At 40.0% G+C, this 22,168-nt stretch overlaps 1 protein-coding gene across 2 annotated transcripts in view; it reads left to right on the forward strand.

The window, feature by feature from the left end:
• SPATA9 (spermatogenesis associated 9) overlaps positions 1-22,146 on the forward strand; it is a 38,131-nt gene extending 15,985 nt beyond the window's left edge. For both annotated transcript variants that reach the window (XM_088838457.1, XM_088838458.1), the window contains exons 3-5: positions 1,556-1,783; positions 11,567-11,662; positions 20,098-22,146. In XM_088838457.1, coding sequence (XP_088694583.1) covers positions 1,556-1,783; positions 11,567-11,662; positions 20,098-20,382 — 609 coding nt within the window. In that variant the 3' untranslated portion in view covers positions 20,383-22,146. The remainder of the gene's footprint in view (positions 1-1,555; positions 1,784-11,566; positions 11,663-20,097) is intronic.
• Positions 22,147-22,168: the final 22 nt, after the last annotated feature.

Raw genomic sequence — 22,168 nt, forward strand, 5'->3', positions numbered from 1 at the left:
AAGTGTCCATCAACTGATGAATGGATAAAGAAGATGTGTTACACGAAGGAATACTATTTGGCCATAAAAATGAAATTTTGCCATTTGCAGTAACAGGGATGGACTTGGAGCGCATTTGGCTAAGTGAAATAAGTCAGACAGAGAAAGACAAATACTGTTCTTATCACTTATATGTGAAATCTAAAATAAATATAACAAACCAGTGAATAAAATAAGAAAGAACCAGATTCACAGATCCAGGGAGCAAACTAGTGGTTACCAGAGGGGAGAGACAAAGGGGAGAGCAATGTAAGTTTAACGACCGAAAAGGAGTCACTGTGGGACTGTATGAAACCATGCATTGTAAAGCACCGTAGAATTTAAAGATCTTTGCATTTAATTAAAAAAAAAAAAAAAGGAAAACCAGACATCTCAAGTTAACAAATTTAGCGCTTTACTGTGTATGGGAAGATGGAAGAACCTGGGCTCATTAACATCATTCCTTTGCTCTGCACCTTAACTAGTAAAAAAAATTTTTCAAGTAAATTGTGCATTATGTATATATGCTATATTTTATCATTTGAAATTTTAAAGTAAGCTGGGAAAATATTTGTAAGAGTTTTTAATAAGGATTGTTTGAAAAAATTCCAGCACTGAATGATATTTGAGTAAGAATTGTTTACTTTTGAAAGAGCTCTTTTTAAAAAATGCAAAAACAGATAAATCCAGAGACAAAATGAAAAGTTTTTGTCTTTAGGCTCATAAGTTAATTCTGGAAATGGCAACCCATTCCAGTATTCTTGCCTGGAAAATTCCATGGACAGAGGAGCCTGGAGGGCTACAGTCCATGGGGTCCCAACGTCAGACACGACTGAGTGACTTTCACATCCTAAGGAAAAAAATCGTATATTCATATAAATATTTAAATACATGGATGGGATCCGTGAGTTGTATGGAGGGTTGCTGCTGCTGCTGCTCAGTCACTTCAGTTGTGTCTGACTCTGTGCGACCCCATAGACGTCAGCCCACCAGGCTCCCCCGCCCATGGGACTCTCCAGGCAAGAACATTGGAGTGGGTTGCCATTTCCTTCTCCAATGTGTGAAAGTGAAAAGTGAAAGGGAAGTAGGAGACAGTTACAGGGCACTCAGTGTCAGGTGCAATGTACGGTTACGTGGCACTTGTCTCTGCCTAAAGATGATTTTTAAAATGTACTGGAAACAAATGGGTGGTTGCAGGGGTTTGGGGTGGAATGGAGGAAGGGAGCAGTGTGAGTGAAATAAATGAAGGAGATTAAGAGGTACAAATTTCCAGTTATATCATAAGTAACGGGGATGCAATATACAGCCCAAGGAATATGGTCAATAATATTGTAGTAACTTTGTATGGGGACAGACGATTACTAGACTTATTGTGGTGTTTGTTTCATACTGTTTGCAAATGTCAAATTATGTAGTACACCCAAGACTACCATACTACTGTACATCGACTATATTTCAAATTTAAAAAAATTTTTAATAAATAAATAATGCACTGGAGAATCACACCTCAGTCACTTTTCAAAGGCTTCTTTTCCAGAAAAGAGAACCCATGCAAAAACCATCCAAAATCAGAATGGCTATCGCTTTAGCCAAGATCAACCGAGGAACATTAATTCAGGGATTAAACAGCATTTCCAGATCCTCCAAATCAGTTGCCAAACTTCTTCAGCCTCAGCTTGCTTGCAGACTTTTAGAGTTAAGGGCCATATCTCATCGTTTGCTCAAGGAAGTTAATGCACCAAGGCAACCCCTGTATAACATACAGGTAAGTGAACATTGCATTTGCTCAGGATGTGGGTCTTTTTGTAGGAAATATTCTGAAATTGCATGGTATGAAAAATGAAAATGTAGCACATTTGACTATCCTAGATGTAAAACAAGGACAGTTGGCTAAGAGAAATGAATATATGGGCCTTTTTTTCAGTATAGTATCAGTTCAGTTCAGTTCAGTTCAGTCACTCAGTTGTGTCTGACTCTTTGCGACCCCATGAATCACAGCACGCCAGGCCTCCCTGTCCATCACCAACTCCCGGAGTTCACTCAAACTCATGTCCATCGAACTGGTGATGCCATCCAGCCATCTCATTCTCTGTCGTCCCCGTCTCCTCCCGCCTCCAATCCCTCCCAGCATCAGAGTCTTTTCCAATGAGTCAACTCGCGCATGAGGTGGCCAAAGTATTGGAGTTTCAGTATAGTATAGTCTCTGGTTTAAATAAATCTTAAATAGGAAGTAATGCAGACTTTTTTCTCCCTTGTTATTTGCTTGAACTAAATGAAACTTTTGATTTCAAAAGGTTCAACCTAAATCAGTTCAGTTCATTTCAGTCGCTCAGTTGTGTCTGACTCTTTGTGACCCCATGGACCACAGCACGCCAGGCCTCCCTGTCCATCACCAACTCCTGGAGTTCACTCAAACTCATGTCCACTGTGGGCTACCGTCTATGGGGTCTCACAGAGTCAAACACTACTGAAGCGATTTAGCAGCAGCATGTCCATTGAGTCTGTGATGCCATCCAACCACCTCATTCTCTGTCGTCCCCTATAAGCATGAAAATTACCACTTATGTCAAACCTAAAAGAAATTCTACAACAAGCCTTAAAATTGATTGTGCTTTGTGTCCTTCTCCCTATAACCTTGTTATGTTCCCAATATAATCTTTGTTTGATATAATGAATATATTTAGCTGTAAACTCATTTTGATAGACGTGTCAATGTTCAGGTCTGTTTCAAATTCCATGTTCTATGTTGTTTTATTGAAGTCCTATTATATTAAGGACAGAAAAGCTCCAAGTTTTTCTAGACCAGTTTCTTTTTTTCTAAACTTTATGGCACACAACTCTGAGTTTTTCAATCTGTGCATTATTCAAAACATTGCTTTGTTAAAATGAGAGTTAAGCCAGAAAGGATATGTATTAGTTCTTGTAGTCAAACAACCCAGAGTTGAGAAGCTTTCAGGCATAGCTGGGTATAGTACACGATACCTTCAGGACCCTCTTTCTTTGACTTATCTCTTGATTCAGATTTCTCTGTTGACTCCATTCTTAGACTGACTTTCTCCTCATGGTCACAAGATGATTTGCAGTTGTTCTCAGGGGCTACATCCTTCCAGGTTCAATTACAACCGGAAAGAATAAGAGTCCTTGATCCAACATTCCTGGCTAAGTCCTGAGGTGCACTTTTAGAGATTGACTTTCCTCTGAACCAAGGAAATGGGGTGCATTGGTTGGTCTATGAATTGACTACTGCTTCATTCCTAGAGTAGGGGTTGCAGCCCCATTCAGACAGCGCCACTTAAGGATGGGGAAAGGATGAACCCTCACACAAAAATACGTTGTTTTGAGAAGATGAGAAAATGGATGATGAGTGGCTAAAATAAAATATTATATAGGAATCTCTCTTTAATCAAAGCTTTTTGAAATTTCCAGAAAGCATCAGATATTTCAACTATGAATTGGCTGAGACAACGTTTATAAAAGGCTTCTTTATAATACCTGATGTTTGAGAAAGTAAAAAACGGTTTCTGTTTTGTTAACCATAAGATTTCTAAGCACTATAAGGCTTATTCCTGTGTCTCTAGATCATCAGAAAGAAACATAGCTGAACTGTATTAAATTCCCACTGAAATATCTTTCTGAATCTAATGTTTTGCCTTGCTCTTTCCTTGCATTGAGACCCACAGTTTCTACAGAGTTGATATAAGAACTGTTCTTTGCAGAATACTGTATTTATTTATGAAATCATGTTTAAAGACACTGTCCATTATTGTTATTCAGAGTCTTTTCTCCTCTTTGCTAAGTTAAACTATGAAGGAGCTGAGATTTTGCTTTATTTACTAGGTAATGAGTTAGTCTGCCGTATCTCCATCGTGGAGAGGAACCTTGAAATCAAGAGACTCATCTTTTTATAGGAATGCTGGCTCATCTGCCCAGAGAGACAGAGAGAGAGAAGCACATGTCTCTGGAGCGGAAGGAAAAGGCTTTCTCTTTAGTGCCCTGTGTCATGTCTTGAGAAGTACATCTCTAGATCTTTCCAAAGGAACGTACCTTCTCTAGCTGCCAAAGTTGTTTGCTATTCAATCATATCCTTTGCCCAGAAGACCCAATCTGTACAGGAATGAGAGACATTCCTGGAAAATTGTCTCCCAATACTCATGAAAATTCAATGGCAGAAAAATAATTTCTGTTTGCAGTGGAACTGGGGTTTCCTTCTATCCAATAAAGAGAACGATATTGAATGGATTCTTTACCACTGAGCCACCTGGAAAGACCAAAGAACTGAGTGTGTGTGTGCTCCACTGCTCAGCCATGTCTGACTCTTTCTAGCCCCATGGACTTTATGTAGCCTGCCAGGCTCCTCTGTCTGTGGAATTTTTCAGGCAAGAGTATTGGAGAGGGCTGCCATTTCCTATTCTTCCCCACCTAGGAATTTAACTTGCGTCTCTTGAATCTCCTGCATTGGCAAGTGGATTCTTTACCACTAGCACCACCTAGGAAGTCCACAGCGATGGTACTGTGGTTTATTATTTTAACTTCTTTGTGGTATTCCATTATAAGAAAAAAGAATCCACAGTTTATCTATTACTGGACAGATGGACAATTTAGTTTCCAAATTTTTTACATTACGAACAGTGCTTCAGTGAACACTCTTGTAACTGAGTCCATGTCCGTATGTTGAGACGTTTCTCCAGGACTGCTGCGTCATGAGGGATGAACAGCTAGCTTCAATTTTATTAGCTGTTATCAAAATACTTCCCAGGTGGCGCTAGTGGTAAAGAACCCGCCAGTCAGTGTAGGAGACATGGGTTTGATCCCTTGGTCAGGAAGATCCCCTGGAGCAGGAAATGGCAACCCACTCCAGTATTCTTGCCTGGAGAATCCCATGGACAGAGGAGCCTGATGGGCTACAGTCCATAGGTCACAAAGAGCTGGACACAACTAAAGCAACTGAGCATGTGCGCACAGTCTTGGAAGCCTTTGTGATTCTTGAATCTGAGGATAATTTCTTCAGTTCTGGAAAACTTTCTGCCACTATGTCTTCTAATACTGCCTCCTCATTTTCTCTAATCTCTTTCCAGAATGCCTACTAAACAAACTTTTGAATCTTCTCATTTTAGTCTTTATGTCCATTACCTTTCTTGTATTATGCTTTATCTCTTTTTGATACAGCTGAATAATTTCCTCTGATCTGTCTTCCAGTTAACCAACTCTCTCCAGCTGTAATATGCTCTTTTACTTATTAAATGTATTTTAAGCTTCAAACATTATATTTATCATTTCTAGAAGTTCTAGAATATTTGGTGTTTCCCTCCAGATTTCTACTTTTTAAAAAACATCCTTTTATAGAATTAGTTCTTTTTAATAACCACTTTTATTTTAAACATATTAATTATGATCTTTTTAAAGATTATTCTTTGAGATTTAGGGGGATTGCTAATCTTTCTGTTTATTGTGATCTGTGTTTTGTCTGCTCATCATTTGGTTTCAACTCAAAATTTTTCTTCAGTAAGAATTTTGTAAGAATAGAAATACCTTCTGGCCTTGGGGATACAACAGTTTCCCTAGAGGATTTTGCTTGTGCTCAGGAGGGGTCAGTCCCTGGTGGAGACCCGCTTTCTCCCCTTTTTGGTCTGGCGGGTGCAGTTTTCTAGTCCCCATTGCAGCTTTGCAAAAGCCTGACCTCACCTCATGCGCATCCAAGTCTCATCTTCATTCTGTTTATTAAAACTCAAGCCCTCAGTCCTTAGTTCAGGATCCAGTAACATCCCCATTCCTGAGACAGAAGATCACACCCTTACTGCTTGGCTTTTAGTTCCTGACATGGGCAGATTTATCCCTTCCTTCCTCCTCCTGTTTCATGTTCTGTAAACTTAGTCTGGTATTACATTTTTGGGTTTTGATTTGTATAGAATTTATAGGGATTTTTTTGGTGAGAGGTTCCCCACTAGCTCAGTCTGCCACATTGCTGGAACCAGGTGTCCTTCAGGCTTACTTCTTAGTATCTTTTGCAGATTATAAGATGATTAACTTTCTTTTTGGAAGTGAAATGTAATTCTACCCTTTTTCACTCACTTAATGCAGTGTTCTTGCCTGGAGAATCCCAGAGACGGGGGAACCTGGTGGGCTGCCGTCTATGGGGTCGCACAGAGTCAGACACGACTGAAGCGACTTAGCAGCAGCAGCAGCAGCAATGCAGATTTACTGAAAACATGACATGTAAAATCACGCGTGGGTACTCAGTTCAGTTCAGTTCAGTTCAATCGCTCAGTCGTGTCCAACTCTTTGAGACCCCATGAACCACAGCACGCCAGGCTTCCATGTCCATCACCAACTCCCAGAGTTTACCCAAACTCATGTCCATTGAGTCGGTGATGCCATCTAACCATCTCATCCTCTGTCGTCCCCTTCTCCTGCCTGAATCTTTCCCAGCATCAGGGTCTTTTCAAACGAGTCAGCTCTTTGCATCAGGTGGCCCAAGTATTGGAGTTTCAACTTCAACATCAGTCCTTCCAATGAACACCCAGGACTGATCTCCTTTAGAATGGACTGGTTGGATCTCCTTGCAGTCCAAGGGACTCTCAAGAGTCTTCTCCAGCACCACAGTTCAAAAGAATCAATTCTTCGGTGCTCAACATTCTTTATAGTCCAGCTGTCACATCCACACATGGCTTCTGGAAAAACCATAGCCTTGACTAGATGGACCTTTGTTCGAAAAGCAATGTCTTTGCTTTTTAGTATGGATTCCCAAATATCCTGTGGACTATAGGGATGATGGGCAAGTAAGCTGTGACCCCTGGGTGTACGGAGTGCATGAGGAAAGTGTGTGAAGTGGACCCTGGAAGCAACAACAAGGGGGAAAGAATTCCCAAGAGTCGTCGGTGCAGTCTCCTGGATCTGAGGCTGGGAGGAAGGGAAATTATCCCAGTGAAGAAGTAGGAAAATCATTTGCGAAAGAGGACAATGTATATTAAGAAGCTGAGCCAAGAGCATGACTTCCGTAGGAAATGTATGTAGTTCCACAAGGCTGAGCGAGACAAGTGGGTCCCAGGGCAGAGCTTCTGGGGTCCTTGAGGGTTAGGAGTGAGGAAGAAGCTTTTCTTGGGTAATGTGTATTAGCTAGGGCGGAGATTCGGAGTTGCCACTGAAAGGAACCGAAGTTGTAGCAAGGAAGAAAACGTGTATCAGATCTGAAAGTCTCAGTGAGGATAGACATAGAAGTGTGAGGAGTGAAGTGTAGTGGCCTGGAGAATCCGAGGAACAACAAGTAAAGTGTGAGGTGCGGTGGAGGTCAGTGGGTTGGTCTGTGAATGGAATGTATCCATGGTACCCAACTGTGCCGAGAGGTCAATGGCATATCACAGAGTTCAGCTTACCCAGAGTGGACTCCAGCCTGAATTCCTTCAAGAATGGTCACTGCCTGTGTCAGGATGCAGCTCTGTGGTGTGTGAAAAGGAGTGAAGTGTGGAGAGTTGGGGTCAGGCCTGTCCAGCTGGCCATCTTGTTGAGAGACTTCCTTGGCACCTGGCTCTGTGGGTGCTATCAGGTTGCTCCCCAAATCTTTCCCTGTTGTGCAGGGCTGAGGTTAGTGATATATACTTGCTTCTTCTGCAGGGGGCCTTAGGAATGGAAAATGGAGAATTTCTTGGTGATTTTCAGTATCCCCGGCAGCAGTATTTACAGAATGCTGCATCTGCTTAGCCTTGGAAGCTGCCTGCCCCAGTGAAGCCTGCAGCTGCTCTAGGCTGCACTGACCTACATAATCAGCTTGGAGGCTGACTTCAGCCAAGACACGTCAGCTCCCAGACATTGTTGCTGACTTTGGCAGCCCGGCACAGGGCCACAGGACCGGAAGCTCTGTCTATGATAGAATCTTCTCTATAGTGACATTAGAGGTGTTTGCTTCTACTTTGTACACATTCTCTGGAGTGGCGTGGTCAAGAGATGGGCAAACCAAACTCTTAGCCTCAGGAGTGCCTGTGCCATAAGCAGACCCCAGTGAAGTGTTGCTCCCTTTTTCAGGATGAAGAATCACAGAGGCTTACCTAAGTAAAGTTTCTTCCTCACCCCCAGCCCTCCAAGGTAGACTCCAATTTGGGGTTTAAACTGTAAACCTCACAAATAGCGGGAACTTCTTTAGTTCCTTGAGGGGCTTGCCATGAGGCTATCTTGGGTGGTGTAATTCAAGACTCAGGGAGGGGGTTGGGGGGAGGACAATTCCTAGAAAGCAGAAGTATTGGAATCTTTTGGCAGGCTGGCCAAGAGGGTGAGACATTTGATCTTTTATAGGACCACCCGATTAAGAGCTCATTCAAGGGTAATGCTCCACAGGCTGTTAATACTGGCACGCTGCTGTTGTTTCATCATTAAGTCATGTTCCACTCTTTGGCGACCCCATAGCCTGCCAGGCTCCTCTGTCTGGCAAGAACACTGGAGTGGGTTGCCATTTTTCCTCCTCCAGGGGATCTTCCTGACCCAGGGATTGAATCCACATCTCTTACGTTGCAGGTGGATTCTTTACCACTGAGCTATCTGGGAAGTCCCAGTACTGGAATAAACAAAGTCAGAAAGCTTTTTTTCCTGTGGATTGCTAGGAGTCTTCCCTGTATTTATGAATATTGTGGGTTGCTAAGCAAATTCATGACCACGTAGCTTTTCCAGACTTACAGGAAACACTTTTTTCTGGACCTGTAAAAGCAGTATTTCCTCCAACACTTCTTTGTGAATCACTGAATTAGTTTCCCCTATAGCTCCCTTCATATTTCATCAAGATGGTTTTGCACAACATAAATTCTCCAACCTTCAGGTTACCTGTATTGGGTCTCTATTTTCTAAGCAGATTATAGTCTGCTTTTTTGTGTGATTTATCTCATTGTTCGTGAAAATAAGATGAAAATAGATATTTCTTCAATGAGACAAGGCAGTCAAAATTATATGGGAGAAGTAGAACATGAAATTATGTGGGAGAAATTTAAAACTGAAATGTTTTTTTGTTGAAATATCCATGTATCTTATATGTTAATATTACCAAATTCAAAAAGGAAATATATGGATAGAATGTTGATATCACAATACTTTTAAATGCAAATAAAATAAAAATCATGTAACAACGAGGTTAAGATAAAATTTTTGAAACCAGCCAAGGCAGTCTAGACAAAGCCTCCCTTTTTCCAAATTTCTCCAGTTTGTTTATCTCAGTTTTTTGCCATATACTATCCCTGCTCATAGCAAACCAAAAATGAAGCAGTGTGGTTTATAATATGAAAAACATGTATTGCAAGTGAGTCATAAAATGGAAAAATGGCTACTTAGCCAGTAGCCACATAAATTTTGGAGGATATGTATTTTTACAGGGGTGATTTATTATAGCAACAGCAAATATTTATTAAAAGCATTAAAATGGTGAAAAAGTTACCCCCAGGCAATATACAGATTCGTCATTCAGAAGCATAACATATATCAAATACATATTTATTTCTAAACTAATCCATTTTAATTAATTTTAGGTGAAGGACAAAAATCTGAAAAAGAAAGATGCAGCGAAAGAGGAACAGAGTAATTTTCCTAGGATGCAGACCCCATTTTTATTTTTATTGTATGTGACCTCCCAATTATTGAACCTTCCATTGCATCCATATATTCACAAACTCATGAATATTTTACTCTACTAGGAGGCATTCTGTTGGCGTGTATCTGATTTCCTTCCTAATGTCTGCTCCCTACTTACAGTTTGTCTCCTTTAGCCTAACAGTGGGATTCAAAGGCATGCTATCAATCTGAGTCTTTCAGCAAGAGTGAAAGAGTAGCAGCAGCTTCATTTCCTGGAAGCCCTTTCCAGAAGCCAGGAAGTCTGGGAAGTTTTCCAGACTGACTTGTGGAGAGAGTGGGCTAAAACTGCCCCTGCCTATTACTGTGTGTAGGAGCTGGTACGGCCTGAAGAGTGGGGGATAAGAAGGAAAACCCCTCTCCCTGCTCCCGCCTCCCCCACCATCTCTCAGCTACTAGGCTCGATAGTATTCTTGGCTTCAGCATTCCATACATCGCTGGAGAGGAGAAGGAGATTGTGATGGACACCTTTGTTCTTCAGTAGGGACAGCAGTAAGCAAAAACTGAGTACAACAAGCCCTTAGAGCAGGACCTGGTATATAGCGCCATACAAATGTCTGCTCAATCAAACTCTACCACGTGTTCTTCAGAAGCACCATTTAAAAGGCTGCAGTGTTAATATCAGGTGGATACAGCATAATTCACCTAGCCATTCTGCTACCATTGTTTCAGTTTTTCAGTGTTATAACCTTTTAATCCAACCAGTCCATCCTAAAGGAGATGAGTCCTGAATGTTCATTGGAAGGACTGATGTTGAAACTGAAACTCCAATACTTTGGCCACCTGATGCCAGGAACCAACTCGTTGGAAAAGACCCTGATGCTGGGAAAGATTGAAGGCAGGAGGAGAAGGGGACAACAGAGGATGAGATGGTTGGATGGCATCACCGACTCAATGGACATGAGTTTGAGTAAACTCTGGGAGTTGGTGATGGACGGGGACGCCTGGCGTGCTATAGTCCATGGGGTCGCAAAGAATCAGACACGACTGAGTGACTGAACTGAAACTTTCAATGATCATATATATATGTGTGTGTGCAATTTTACAGTATTCTTGCCTGGAAAATGCCATGGGCGGAGGAGCCTGGCAGGCTACATACAGTTCATGGGGTTGCAAAGAGTCCAACATGACTGAGTCACTTTACTTCATTGTGTATTTACATGATTTTATATTTACAGCCTATACCTTTTGGGAGTTTTTGAAGTTTCTGAGTGACTTGGCTCTTCAGAGAAGTATGACTAACTGCCCCTTCACTGCTAAAGGGGAAGGGAATGTTCTTTCTACCATCATGATTTCATATCCTTATAGCTCAAAGCCACAGAGGTGGCCTCTAAGAGTTACAGTTCCCTTAAACTGAATATATTGTGGTGAGTCAGGGACACATTCTAGAAGCTAGAAAAATCTAAGAGACAAATTCTTTATTAGTGTAAACCTCTACATTTCAAAAAGCATGCTGGATATGAGTGCAGAGTATTTGCTGAAGCTTAATGATCATCTAAGATTAATACTGGCCTTCAGCAGTCTCATGATTAACATTTCCAGGCAGGTCATTAATCTCCAGGAAATGCCCGGTATTTTCATTGCTGTTTGCTTAATTGAAGAGGTGAATAATTTAGTAAAGGATGACTACATGAATTTCTACAAAGACTGTTTTTCTAATAAGCACAGCAGCACCCCCTAGTGAGCACACTTGGTAAATGTAAAAAATTAAAAATCAGATTTGGGAAATGGGAGTTTTTTTAAAAAATAGATTTGTCATAGGTTTTAATTAGCAAAAGAAAGTATCTTTTTGTAAAGGAGGAAGACATTATATTTTCAAGGTGTGAGAAAATTCAGATCTAAAGTATATAACTATCAATATTTGAATTCTCATTTTACAATAACGTTATAAGATTTAACATTGTAACATTGAAAAAATTTTAATAAGAAAACTCATATGTTTTTTCAGGTCGGAAAGGGATCTTTGTTTGAAATCATTTCTTTCCCAGCAAAGACTGCTTTAACTAGCATAATGTGCGCTTCATATGCAGCACTCATTTATTTGGTAAGTTAAGAAAATAATTAGAATCTGGAAATATAATTATTTTATGTAAAGAAATACTGTATAGTCTCTTCTTAAACAAAGATTTTATTCTCTTATTACACAAAATAATTTTACATTAAAAATTACATTTCTAAGGAGCCAGGTCAATCCACCAAAAACTAAGCTACTTAAGTAATAAAACCTAATTTATTACTATTTGATCAAAACATTTTGGTTTTGCTTTCATTAGGATACATGTGTTTTGTTTCTGCCATTGTGCTGTGGCTGGTTAAAGTTTAGCTTTTGTTTTTTGAATTACAAAAGTGTTCATTAAAAAGTATGACAAAAATATACAGACTTTTATAAATTATAAAGTTATTTTCTTTTAATTGCCATTTATATTTACCTTTAATTGAAAAAAATTACAACATATAAAAAGTACACAACTTGATGAATTATCAGAAAATCTATTAGTTGATGTATCGTATGCATCAAGAAACAAAACATTATACTATCCTTCTAGAAGCCTCTTTCTTGCCTCCTTATGATCACTAGCCTCTTCTGTAAAGGCAAGCACTATTTTGACTTCTAATGGCATAGTCAGTTTTGACTTGTATATAAATGAAATCATATACTGTGTTCTTTTGGAGGTCTTGTATTGCTCAACATTATCACTGTGAGACTCATTTGTTGCCTCTAGCAGTAACTTTTTGCCTGTCACTGCTGTATACTATTCCACTGATTAAATATACAACTATCTATTCTCTTGTTGCATATTTAGATTATTTAGAACTTTGGCTATTGTGAATAAGTTGCTGTGAATGTTCTTGTACATATGTTTTGGTGAAATGTCTGGACTGTAGATTTTGCATATGTTCGTCTCTACTATATATATGGCCAAAGCTTTCCCAAGTGGTTTTTACAGTTCATTCTAGCAGATTATGAATCCCAGTTGCTCTGTATCATCACTGACATTTGGTGTTATCAATCTTTTCTGGTACAGCCATTTTTGTGGGTATGTAATATCAGAAAATTTTCCCGTGCTAAAGCGTCTGCCCGGAGAAGGCAATGGCAAGCCACTCCAGTACTATTGCCTAGAAAATCCCATGGATGGAGGAGCCTGGTAGGCTGCAGTCCATGGGGTCGCTAAGGGTCGGACACGACTGAGCGACTTCACTTTTCACTTTCACACATTGGAGAAGGAAATGGCAACCCACTCCAGTGTTCTTGCATGGAGAATCCCAGGGACGGGGGAGCCTGGTGGGCTTCCACCTATGGGGTCACACAGAGTCGGACACGACTGAAGTGACTTAGCAGTAGCAGCAGTAGCAGTACTGTCATAGGCCTGGATTACTGTAATATTGAATGGTTTGCCTTGGAAACGAACAGAAATCATTCTGTCGTTTTTAAGATTGCATCCAAGTACTGCATTTCGGACTCTTTTGTTGACCATGATGGCTATCCATTTCTTCTAAGGGTTTCCTGCCCACAGTAGTAGATATAATGGTCATCCGAGTTAAATTCACCCATTCCAGTCCATTTTAGTTCACTGATTCCTAGAATGTCTATGTTCACTCTTGCCATCTCCTGTTTGACCACTTCCAATTTGCCTTGATTCATGGACCTAACATTCCAGGTTTCTATGCAATATTGCTCTTTACAGCATCGGACCTTGCTTCTATCACTGGTCACATCCACAACTGGGCATTGGTTTTGCTGTTGCTCCATCCCTTCATTCCTTCTAGAGTTACTTCTCCACTGAGCTCCAGTAGCATACTGGGCACCTACCGACCTGGGGAATTCCTCATTCAGTATCCTGTCATTTTGCCCTTTGATACTGTTCATGGGGTTCTCAAGGCAAGTATACTGAAGTGGTTTGCCATTCCCTTCTCCAGTGGACCACATTCGGCTGTGGTCCATGTGATCAGATCGACTAGTTTTCTGTGATTATGATTTCAGTGTGTCTGCCCTCTGATGCCCCCTCGCAATACCTACTGTCTTATTTGGGTTTCTCTTACCTTGGGCGTGGGATATCTCTTCACCGCCGCTCCAGCAAAGTGCAGCCGTTGCACCTTACCTTGGATGAGGGGTATCTCCTCAAGGCCACCCCTCCTGACCTTGAACGTGGAGTAGCTCCTCTCAGCCCTCCTGCACCCATGCAGCCACCGCCTGTTGGACGTGGGGTAGCTCCTCTAGGCCGCCGGCCCTGGCTTCAGGCGTGGGGTACCTCCTCACGGCCGCGCCTCTTTGCGTGGTCGGTTGCGCCAGGGCCGGCGTCTCGTGTCTGTGCTAGACCATTCAGAAATGACCTAAATCAAATCCCTTATGATTATACAGTGGAAGTGAGAAATAGATTTAAGGGACTAGATCTGATAGAGTGCCTGATGAACTCTGGACGGAGGTTCGTGACATTGTACAGGAGACAGGGACCAAGACCATCCCCATGGAAAAGAAATGCAAAAAAGCAAAATGGCTGTCTGAGGAGGCCTTACAAATAGCTGTGAAAGGAAGAGAAGCGAAAAGCAAAGGAGAAAAGGAAAGATATAAGCATCTGAATGCAGAGTTCCAAAGAATAGCAAGGAGAGATAAGAAAGCCTTCCTCAGTGATCAATGCAAAGAAATAGAGGAAAACAACAGAATAGGAAAAACAAGAGATCTCTTCAAGAAAATTAGAGATTCCAAGGGAACATTTCATGCAAAGATGAGCTCGATAAAGGACAGAAATGGTAGGGACCTAACAGAAGCAGAAGATATTAAGAAGAGGTGGCAAGAATACACAGAAGAACTGTACAAAAAAGATCTTCATGACCAAGATAGTCACGATAACGTGATCACTGACCTAGAGCCAGACATCTTGAAATGTGAAGTCCAGTGGGCCTTAGAAAGCATCACTACGAACAAAGCTAGTGGAGGTGATGGAATTCCAGTTGAGCTATTTCAAATCTTGAAAGATGGTGCTGTGAAAGTGTTGCACTCATTATGCCAGCAAATTTGGAAAACTCAGCAGTGGCCACAGGACTGGAAAAGGTCAGTCTTCATTCCAATCCCAAAGAAAGGCAATGCCAAAGAATGCTCAAACTACAGCACAATTGCACTCATCTCACACGCTAGTAAAGTCATGCTCAAAATTCTCCAAGCCAGGCTTCAGCAATATGTGAACCGTGAACTCCCAGATGTTCAAGCAGGTTTTAGAAAAGGCAGAGGCACCAGAGATCAAATTGCCAACATCCGCTGGATCATGGAGAAAGCAAGAGAGTTCCAGAAAAACATCACATCTATTTCTGCTTCATTGACTATGCCAAAGCCTTTGACTGTGTGGATCACAATAAACTGTGAAAAATTATGAAAGAGATGGGAATACCAGACCACCTGACCTGCCTCTTGAAAAACCTGTATGCAGGTCAGGAAGCAACAGTCAGAACTGTACATGGAACAACAGACTGGTTCCAAATAGGAAAAGGAGTGCATCAAGGCTGTATATTGTCATCTTGCTTATTTAACTTATATGCAGAGTACATCATGAGGAATGCTGGGCTGGTAGAATCTAGATTGCTGGGAGAAATATCAATAACCTCAGATATGCAGATGACACTACCCTTATGGCAGAAAATGAAGAGGAACTCAAAAGCCTCTTGATGAAAGTGAAAGAGGAGAGTGAAAAGGTTGGCTTGAAGCTCAACATTCAGAAAACAAAGATCATGGCATCTGGTCCCATCACTTCATGGGAAATAGATGGAAAAACAGTGGAAACAGTGTCAGACTTTATTTTTTTGGGCTCCAAAATCAGTGCGGATGCTGATTGCAGCCATGAAATTAAAAGACTTTTACTCCTTGGAAGGAAAGTTATGACCAACCTTGATAGTATATTAAAAAGCAGAGACATTACTTTGCCAACCAAGGTCCGTCTAGTCAAGGCTATGGTTTTTCCCGTGGTCATGTATGGATGTGAGAGTTGGACTGTGAAGAAAGCTGATCGCCAAAGAATTGATGCTTTTGAACTGTGGTGTTGGAGAAGACTCTTGAGAGTCCCTTGGACTGCAAGGAGATCCAACCAGTCCATTCTAAAGGAGATCAATCCTGGGTGTTCATTGGAAGGACTGATGCTAAAGCTGAAACTGCAATACTTTGGCCACCTCATGCAACGAGTTGACTCACTGGAAAAGACTCTGATGCTGGGAAAGGTTGGGGGCGGAAGGAGACGGGGACGACAGAGAATGAAATGGCTGGATGGCAATACCGACTCTGTGGACATGAGTTTGAGTGAACTCCGGGAGTTGGTGATGGATAGGGAGGCCTGGCGTGCTGTGATTGATGGGGTTGCGGAGAGTCGGACACGAGTGAGCGACTGAACTGAACTGAGTACTATCATATTGTATTTTTAATTTGCATTTTATTGATTATTAAGACTGAATACCTTTTTTATACATCAATTGGATATCCTCTTTTGTTAATTTCTGTTAGTCTTTTCTCATTTTCCTACTTGGAGTTGTCCATTGGTTTATTATCAATTTGTAGTTTTAACTGTATTATTGGAACAAGCTCTTTTTTCAGTTGAATTTGGGAAGATTTATTTTACTCTGTGACTAGCCTTTCATTTTTAGGAGTGTCTTTCAAAACAGAAGTTCTTAATTTTAATGAAGTCTCATTTATTAATCTTTATATTAAGTGCTTTTTATGTCTTAATTAGGGAATCTTGACTTACATCCTAGTCATGAAACTACTCCCTCTGATATACCCTAGGAGCTTTGTTATTTTGCCTTTCACCTTTAGGTTATAATACGTCTGGAGTTGCTATGGGGTCAAATGTCTCCTCCATGGGTATCTCATCGTGCTGTGCTGTGCTTCGTCGCTCAGTTGTGTCTGACTCTTTGCAACCTCATGGATGGCAGCCCGCCAGGCTCCTCTGTCCATGGGGACTCTCCAGGCAAGAATTACTGGAGTGGGTTGCCATGCCCTCCTCCAGGGTATCTTTCCAACCCAGGGATTGAACCCAGGTCTCCTGCATTGCAGGTGGATTCTTTACCAACTGAGCCACCAGGAACGCCCAGTTGATCCAACTCAATATATCAGGGAAAAAAGTAAACCCCTTTCCTATTGCCCCAGAACACCTCTTTTTTAATATAAATTAAATGTCCTTATATATGCAGGCCTGTTTATATTCTCTTTCTTCTAGTCAACTGATCTGTCTATTCTTATACCAATTCAACACTGTATTATTTACTGGTGCTTCACATTAAGTCTTCATGACTGGTAAAATAGGTTCTCCTTCCAATCTATGAACATGGTATATTTATTTATTTAGATCTTCTTTCTGTTAATAAATTTATGGCTTTTTTGTTAAAGGTCTTTTACCTATTTATTTTTTTGATCATATTGAAACAGACAAGAATAAAGGTTAAATTTTCCTAATAATTCACTGATTCAGTGCAATCCCAATTAAAGTTTGAGCAGGCGTGTATGTGTACATTGACTAGTTTATTCTAAAATTTACAAGGAAATGCCAAAAGTAAAGAATAGCCAAGACAACTTAGAAAAAAAAAAGTGTAAAAGAACATTTCAAAAATATTTACAATTTTTTAAAACTCTGAATTTATCAAATATTTTGCAAATGTTTTAAAATTTTGAGAAATGTTCAGTATCTTAAATGTGAATCTCATACAAGATTGATGCAAATATACTGCAGAAAATGAGTGGGATGAAATGGCTATGGTGAAACTAATTACTTGAATTTTTCAAAGACTTTTGAAATCATCCTACATGACTTATACTATAAAGTCAAGGCTATGATTTTTCCCATGGTCATGTATAGATATGAGAGTTGGACTGTGAAGAAAGCTGATCGCCGAAGAATTGATGCTTTTGAACTGTGGTGCTGGAGAAGACTCTTGAGAGTCCCTTGGACTGCAAGGAGATCCAACCAGTCCATTCTAAAGGAGATCAATCCCGGGTGTTCATTGGAAGGACTGATGCTAAAGCTGAAACTGCAATACTTTGGCCACCTCATGCGACGAGTTGACTCACTGGAAAAGACTCTGATGCTGGGAATGATTGGGGGCGGGAGGAGAAGGGGACGACAGAGAATGAGATGGCTGGATGGCATCACTGACTCGATGGACATGAGTTTGAGTGAACTCCGGGAATTGGTGATGGACAGGGAGGCCTGGTGAGCTGTGATTCATGGGGTCGCAGAGTCGGACATGACTGAGCGACTGAACTGAAAAAAAGAAACAATTTTTTTGGCGATCTCTGATAACTGGTGATATATTCATCCAAGTCCTAGGGGAGGTCAGGGCTAGAATTATGGTTTTGAAAGTAAATAACATCTATGTTGGAAGTTAATGCCCTGAGAGTGGAACCGTGCCAAGTGAAAAGAGTGGAAAGTTGACAGAGATGTGAACACTTTCTGTTTAAGATAAGCTAAGAAGAAATCCTTGCAGGAGACAGAGGACCAATAATAAGAAAAGCAGGAAGAGAATCAGGAGAAATTGTCAAGGAATTAGACTCAGGAAGTTGTTAAGTGGTTAAGAGTCACATACAAGCAGAAAAAGTCAAGTAAAATGAAGATCTGAAAAGTGTCCATTAGATCTAGTAGTTGGAATTAATCATCTTGAGAACTACTTTAGCAGAAAGAGTGAAAAGGAGATGATAAAATGGAAACCATGAATGTATGTCCTGGTTTGATCAAGAAAACAGTGTGTTGTAGTCAAGAAGGAAACAGGGCCACAGGGATTTAAAATTTTTAAATTTCAGGACAGAATATACTTTAGTATGTTACAGGTTGCAGGGGAGGAGCTAGTCAAGAATGAGAGACTGAAGAGGCAGGCAATAATTGATAGACAAGTTGATAGGTAGGGTAGAGGTTATAAGCAAAGATGGAGAAATACTGACCTTAATCAAGATCCTTCATTTTCTAAGACTTGGACAGAATTGGTTATGGTGGGCACAGATAAAATATTGTAAGTGAAGGGAGAAGAAAAGTATCAAAGAGGACAGGGCTCCCCAACCTTCTTTTCATAGCATGGCGTACATAGGAAACCATCATAGTTGTGATAAATGGTTAAAGCTGTCTGTAACTGGAAGTGATAGACCTCAAGATTTTATAACTCTAGATTTCGGTGTACTCAGACATAAGTAACATTGATAGTACCTTAATACTATCAATTGATAGTATTGATAGTACCTTAATCAATACAGATATTTAAATATCTCACTTAATTAGAAGTCCGGAGTCAGGCAGTTCCCGGGTTTGTATGGTGGATCTACAGCGTCATCACGAACCCAGGGCCTCTCAATCTCTCTCCCACTATCCTGTCGGTTGGTTTTAGTTCTTAGGTTTGCTGCTGTATGCTCATACCTTACATCCGTATCAGTCTCCAAAGCAAGGAGGAAAGAGTAAGAGGCAAAAGACAGTCTTTCTTCTATATAAAAAGGAGGAAACACTTTCCCCCAAATCCTTCCGATCGTCCTCCCCAGCAGACAGACTTTATTACGTTGGCCAGAGGGGTCACATTGCCAGACGGTAACGGTAACGCCGGGCAGTGAAGGGAAGCATCTGGTGTCCCCATTCTGAGGTGGGAGACAGGCAAGAAAAGAGGCAGCAGGAGGTCAGGAGGAAAGGGCTGTTCAAGCCAAGGCCCGCCCTCCTTTCTGTTCCTCTGTTTAGGAACATCTGAGCATTTGCCGCCTATTATGTCACCTTGGAGGCATCACTGCTTTGGTAAAAGAAGCCAGTTTAGGTGTTCTCATATTTTACAGGTTTTATTATTCTCGTTGCTTGCCTTAAATGCTTGGCATCATCATTTCCATTAGTAAAGTTATAGGTTTAACAGATACAGCTCTTAGTGATTCTCAATTTTTGAAGTTTTTTTTTAATCTATGTTTTGTTTTGACACCCTTAAAGTACTGAATGGCATTTTTGAAGGAAAGTGGATCACAAGTTTGTTTAGAAATCATTGATTATAAATCATAAATTTACTAAATTCTTACCAAAATGTTTATGCCCTTCCAATAGAACATAACTGGTATAAGCAAAGTCTATATGGGAAAAAAGTGAAAACGGAAAACCTACTTTGAGATATTAACATATCTGAGGATAAATCCCATCTCTCAGAAAATGTTTAATTAAGTCAGGAGAATAAAGGAATGTTTCATTTAATTAGAGAATAAAGATGTATAACATGAATTAGAAATGTAAAGCATATTTTTATTAAAGCATACTATGTTTTAATTTTCCTTCTAGATTATGGAATATTTACAATTAGGAATCAGCCTTCTCATGTCTATCATGTGCCAGAGGAAGCTGAAAAAGAGCACCTCTTTGTTAGAATATACAGATCAATGATTTTATGTTAAATGTTTTATTGCATTATTGGATTTCTATCTGTTAAGTTTAGTAGTATAACACAATTATACTCCAATAATAAAAAAAGAAACCTTAACTTTTTTAAAATTATTAGACAGTCTGTGTTAATGCTGTGCTGGAGAAGATAATGAAAATTTTCCAAGAAGAAGAATCCATAAGGCAAAACAGAGAGAGTGAAAATTTTAGAAATGCCTTTTCGGAGCCTGTGCTTTCTGAGCCTCTGTTTCCCGAAGGTGAAATCAAAGCAAAACCTTACAGGTCATTACCAGAGAAGCCAGACAGTATTTCTGATCGCCCCGAACTTCCTGCTAATAAGTTGAGTAATAAGATTCAGGTTTTACATTCTGTGTTTGACCAATCAGCTGAAATGAATGAATGAACAAATCCGAACTTAAACATCACTGAACAGAGCTTAAGCATTATCTAATGACATAACTAGGAAACTAGTTTTTATGTTCTGACTGCTCTGCTTTGAAAAAACATGGGGGCAGGGGAGGGACTATTGCTGAAATGTCATTCTCAAGTATTTGTATGTTAGAGAAAATAAAATGAATCAATGTTGACTATGTGATATTTTTCAATGAACAAGAAAATGTACCCTTTGATGAGTTAGACTCTATGTGATGATTTATAATATGGGCATGTTTATAATACATTTATGTTTGTATTAAAGACTTGTTTAGAGTATCTTTCCAATGATTTATCTGGGAGGGAAACAAAACCTTCCCTATTAAAATGCTACATATCTTTTTCAGAGATAATAAAAGGATATATATTTTCTATCTACAGGCTGCATAGTTTGAGTTTCCCATTATCAGTTTTAAAACTCATCTACAACGTTATGAAGGACTTGAAATTCATAGATGTAAATTTATATTATTTACAAATCTGATGAGAAGATGTCTGTATATGAGAATGGGATGTGACATGACGTTTTTATTTCCCCATCTAGAGGAACAAATTAAAAACCAAAAACCAGGTCCATATTACTCATTGCTGCCACTGGATCCTCAGGAAGAAAGACTTCTGTGATTGGTCCCACAAACCAGGGTCATGGTTTTTGCCTGCTGGAGGTACTTTGGTTTCTCCCATGCATTTTCAGTTCTGGACATGTGTTAAGTCATTGGAGGATCAGTGCCTGATATAATAGACTGGGATGTACCCATTCTAGATATGGTACATTTTTTTGTACCTGGTGGGTAACTGCTGCTGTAAATAGTATTTATAAAAAACCCAGGCCTGGCTCATTAATAGTCTATTGAAATCAAGTGTTGGAATATGGGTAGCATATAGCAATATATCAGAAAAAATATATAGCAAAAGGCTCTGTAAGCACAGCCTTAATGATACCTACTTTATTCACTTTTTATTTTTACAATAGCCAAGAGAAAGGATCCAAGTGGACTAAGCCTTAGAATACTAAGCCTTAATTCAGCCCTGTGTCACTAAGAAGATTACTGTGGTTTGAGACTAAGTTCCAGTATTGACAAAAAGCTTTTCTCATTCTGACTTCATGATCTGTTCCTCATAGTTCTTTCTGGTCCCACCTATCCTTATGTTCTAATCTGTGCTGCTGAGTTTTAGATGATCAGTACCCAGGGATTTATAATACAGTGTGGGCACAAGGCAACCAGAGGAGTGATGGCCATAAATAACTGGCATGGAAAAAGCAGGATGAACTAACTTAACATAGGCCTACGAACTCAGAACTCTGGGGAACAACACCCTATATCTGTGCTCTCTGTGACATTTATATGACACTTGGTTGTATATACATGTGTAAAATTCTATACAAATAAAAATTTTTTAAAAAATGTTATTTAGAAATTTCATTTGGCACTCAGAGCCCTTTGGCTCGCTGAACACATTTCACATCTCTCATGGCTAGCAGCAACTGTCTCCTCCTTACTTTGAAACTGTCTACCATGACTTGAGAGAAACTGAGCTGAAGTTTACTTGGTTTCGATGTTCGGAAAGTTGTTTCTTATTTCTAAATTCAGCATGTACACTGATCCCATTTTGGGAAGTATTTTTCAAGTGTAAAATATTTGGAAAAACTGAATAGTTAAAACTTAAGTATTTCAATGTGTTTAAATTTTACCTTAAAAAATTGCAATAACCATCAATAGGTGGGGTGGTGAACGCACGCAAAAATGAAACAAGAA

The sequence above is a fragment of the Moschus berezovskii genome, chromosome 8 (assembly GCF_049115385.1).
Source record: "Moschus berezovskii isolate FMDL1 chromosome 8, NW_MosBer_1.0, whole genome shotgun sequence".
Taxonomy (NCBI): domain Eukaryota; kingdom Metazoa; phylum Chordata; class Mammalia; order Artiodactyla; family Moschidae; genus Moschus; species Moschus berezovskii.